The sequence below is a fragment of the Arachis ipaensis genome, chromosome B08 (genome assembly GCF_000816755.2).
Source record: "Arachis ipaensis cultivar K30076 chromosome B08, Araip1.1, whole genome shotgun sequence".
NCBI classification, from domain to species: Eukaryota; Viridiplantae; Streptophyta; class Magnoliopsida; order Fabales; family Fabaceae; genus Arachis; species Arachis ipaensis.
In genome coordinates this window covers 117604637-117607381 of record NC_029792.2, presented here as the reverse complement: position 1 = coordinate 117607381, position 2745 = coordinate 117604637, and the positions used below count along the sequence as shown (strand labels likewise).

Genomic DNA, 2745 nt, shown 5'->3' with positions numbered 1-2745 from the left:
CGATGCCGGGGGTTTCATCGACTCCCAGTTGCTCCCCAGCACTGAGGAGTTTTTTCATGAGGCCGACCTTTCCGGGTAGGCCAAGTGGATCTACGGTAGTCTTCTCCGAGCTGCTGCTATCGCCAAGAAGGTGGAGCCTGTCTTGGGCAACTATCATGCTATGGAGGTAAGGCTTCACAACTTCCAAAAAGATCTGACGGACTCGCGATCTCGGGAGGAATCTCTGAAGACAAAGTTGTCCGAGCAGGAGAAGAAGGCTGAGGAGGATGCCAAAGAGATTAACAGGCTGGTGGATCGAGATATGGCCTTGATGAAGGATCTGAATACCTCCCGTGGTGAGACTGCTGCCATAAAGAAGAGGGTTGAGGAGAAGCTGAAGTTGGCGGAGAGCTCGGCGGAGGCTGCTTCTCAGGAGATGGCTACCCTGAAGAAAAGGAACAAGGAGCTTGCAAAGGGGGCTCGTGAGGCCGTCAAGCTGACTAAGGAAGGATAAAGCTGCAGGTGGCCGTTCTGGCTCCCGATCTTGACCTCTCCCAAGTTGGTACGATGAAGACTGTGGAGGCCGGGAAGATTGTTGACATTCTTTAAGCGCTTGGATGGATATTTCCCGGTTTCCTTTGCTCTTTGTTTTGTTTTGTAACTTGTTCTTTATTCTGGGGCCTATTATGAGGCGTCCTTTGGCTGTACCGAATACTTTTTCTTTTTGCTTATATTTACGACTGCCGTTTAGGTTATTGCTGGTTTTATTCGGGCCGTCGTGGCCTTGCTTTTGCTTTTTGTTTGCTCGGGCCGTCGCGACCTTTTGGTTTACCGTTATCGTGATATTTATTTGTTGTTGCTTGTCTGAGCCAATTTGTTTTCTTTTGGTCCCTTATGGTTCCCGGGGTGATCAATCTCGGATTTCCGTTAGGTCGACCATTTTGCCTTTCTTGTCTCGCTTGTTATTCCGATTTGAGACTTTGCAAAAAGTAAACTTATCATATTGTTAGGATTCTGAGACAAGAAAATAATGTAATGTGTAATTAAGTGAAAGATAATAGAAGGAAATGACATGATTGTAGAAAAGAGAGACATAGAATGAGAATGTAAAGGTGGGACATAGGAGGCGGGTTGAGGTTGTCGGATCGTGTGGTCGCCCCTTCTTACGAGTAGAACCTCCTGAGGTTTGCCATGTTCCATGTTCTCGGCATCTCGTTTCCATCCAGTTTTTTTAGCTTGTAGCCTCCTTTGCTGAGGACTTCTCTTACTCTGTAAGGTCCTTCCCAGTTCGCGGCTAGCTTGCCTTCCCCAAGGGTTGGTGGTCCTATGTCGTTACGTCGCAAGACCAGGTCGCCTTCTCCTAAGCTTCTCTTCAGTACTTTGCCATTGTACCTTAGGGCTATTCTGTGCTTTATTGCTGCTTCTGCTAGGTGTGCCATTTGCCTCGTCTCATCGGCCAGGTCCTTTTCGATCGCCTCACTTCCTCCTCCGAGGAGTAACCTTGGGGTTGGTTTCCCGACCTTGACTGGGATGACTGCGTCGACCCCGTATGTGAGTCGGAAGGGGTTTCGCCGGTAGATGATTGGGGGGTGGTTCTGTACGACCACAAGACTGAGGCTAGCTCGTCTATCCATGAGCCCTTCTTCCCTTCAAGTCGCTTCTTCAGCCCCTTTAGGATGACTTTGTTGGCTGCTTCGATCTGGCCGTTGGTTTGGGGGTGTTCGACTGAGGAGAACTTCTGTTTGATCTTTAGACCTTCTAGGAATCCTTTGAATTTTTTGTCGGTGAACTGTGTCCCGTTGTCTGATATGACGCTCTCTGGGATCCCGAATCTAGTGACCACTTGTTTCCACATAAACTTTTGACAATTAGCTGCGGATATGCTGGCTAGTGGTTCTGCTTCCACCCATTTGGTGTAATAGTCTATGACCACTATTAAGTACTTCACTTGCCCGGGCCCCGGTGGGAATGGCCCTAAGAGGTCGACTCCCCATTGGACGAAAGGTCGGGGGGCCATCATTAGACTAAGCTCTTCGGGAGGTGCTTTGTGAAAGTTGGCATTTTCTTGGCATTTTTTGCATCTTTTCACGAACTCCTGAGCGTCCGACATCATTGTGGGCCAGTAGTATTCTGCTCGGATGATCTTTCTTGCTAAAGATCTTCCCCCGATGTGGTGACCACAACACCCTTCGTGGACTTCTGTTAGGACATAGTCCGTCTGGTCGGGGTGTAAGCATTTGAGTAGGGGTTGGTGAAGCCATCGCTTGTACAATTGTCCTTGTATGATTGTATATTTGGGGCTTCCCTTTTAATAGCCTGTGCTTCCTTCTCATCTAGGGGTGTTTCCGCATGCTCCAGATACCGGGAGATGGGGTCTATCCATGAGGGTGGATTTGGCACCTGGGTTGTGCACATGACGATTGCAGGTTTCGTTGCCAGCCCTTGGATTAGGGATCTGTTCCCCGTTCCGGGTTTGGTGCTCGCGAGCTTGAAAAGGAGGTCTGCTCGGGCGTTTCTTTCTCTTGGGACGTGCTGGATTGTGACTTCTTCGAAGCTTTTGCATAGCTCTTTTACCTTTTCCAAGTATTTCTGTAGTAGCGCGTCCCTGGCTTGGTAGTTGCCATTTACTTGGGAGGTAACGACTTGGGAGTCGCTACTGATTTCCACTTTTGACGCTCCGACTTCTTTGGCTAGTATCAGTCCCCCTATCAGTGCTTTATACTCGGCCTGGTTATTGGAGACCAGGAACTCGAACTTGATGGATTG

At 49.0% G+C, this 2745-nt stretch overlaps 1 protein-coding gene across 1 annotated transcript; it reads right to left on the bottom strand.

Annotated features, from left to right (window-relative positions):
• On the bottom strand, positions 1406-2089 carry LOC107611584 (uncharacterized protein K02A2.6-like). The gene has a single exon (XM_016313495.1). The coding sequence runs from the start codon at positions 2087-2089 to the stop codon at positions 1406-1408; it is 684 nt and encodes a 227-aa protein (XP_016168981.1).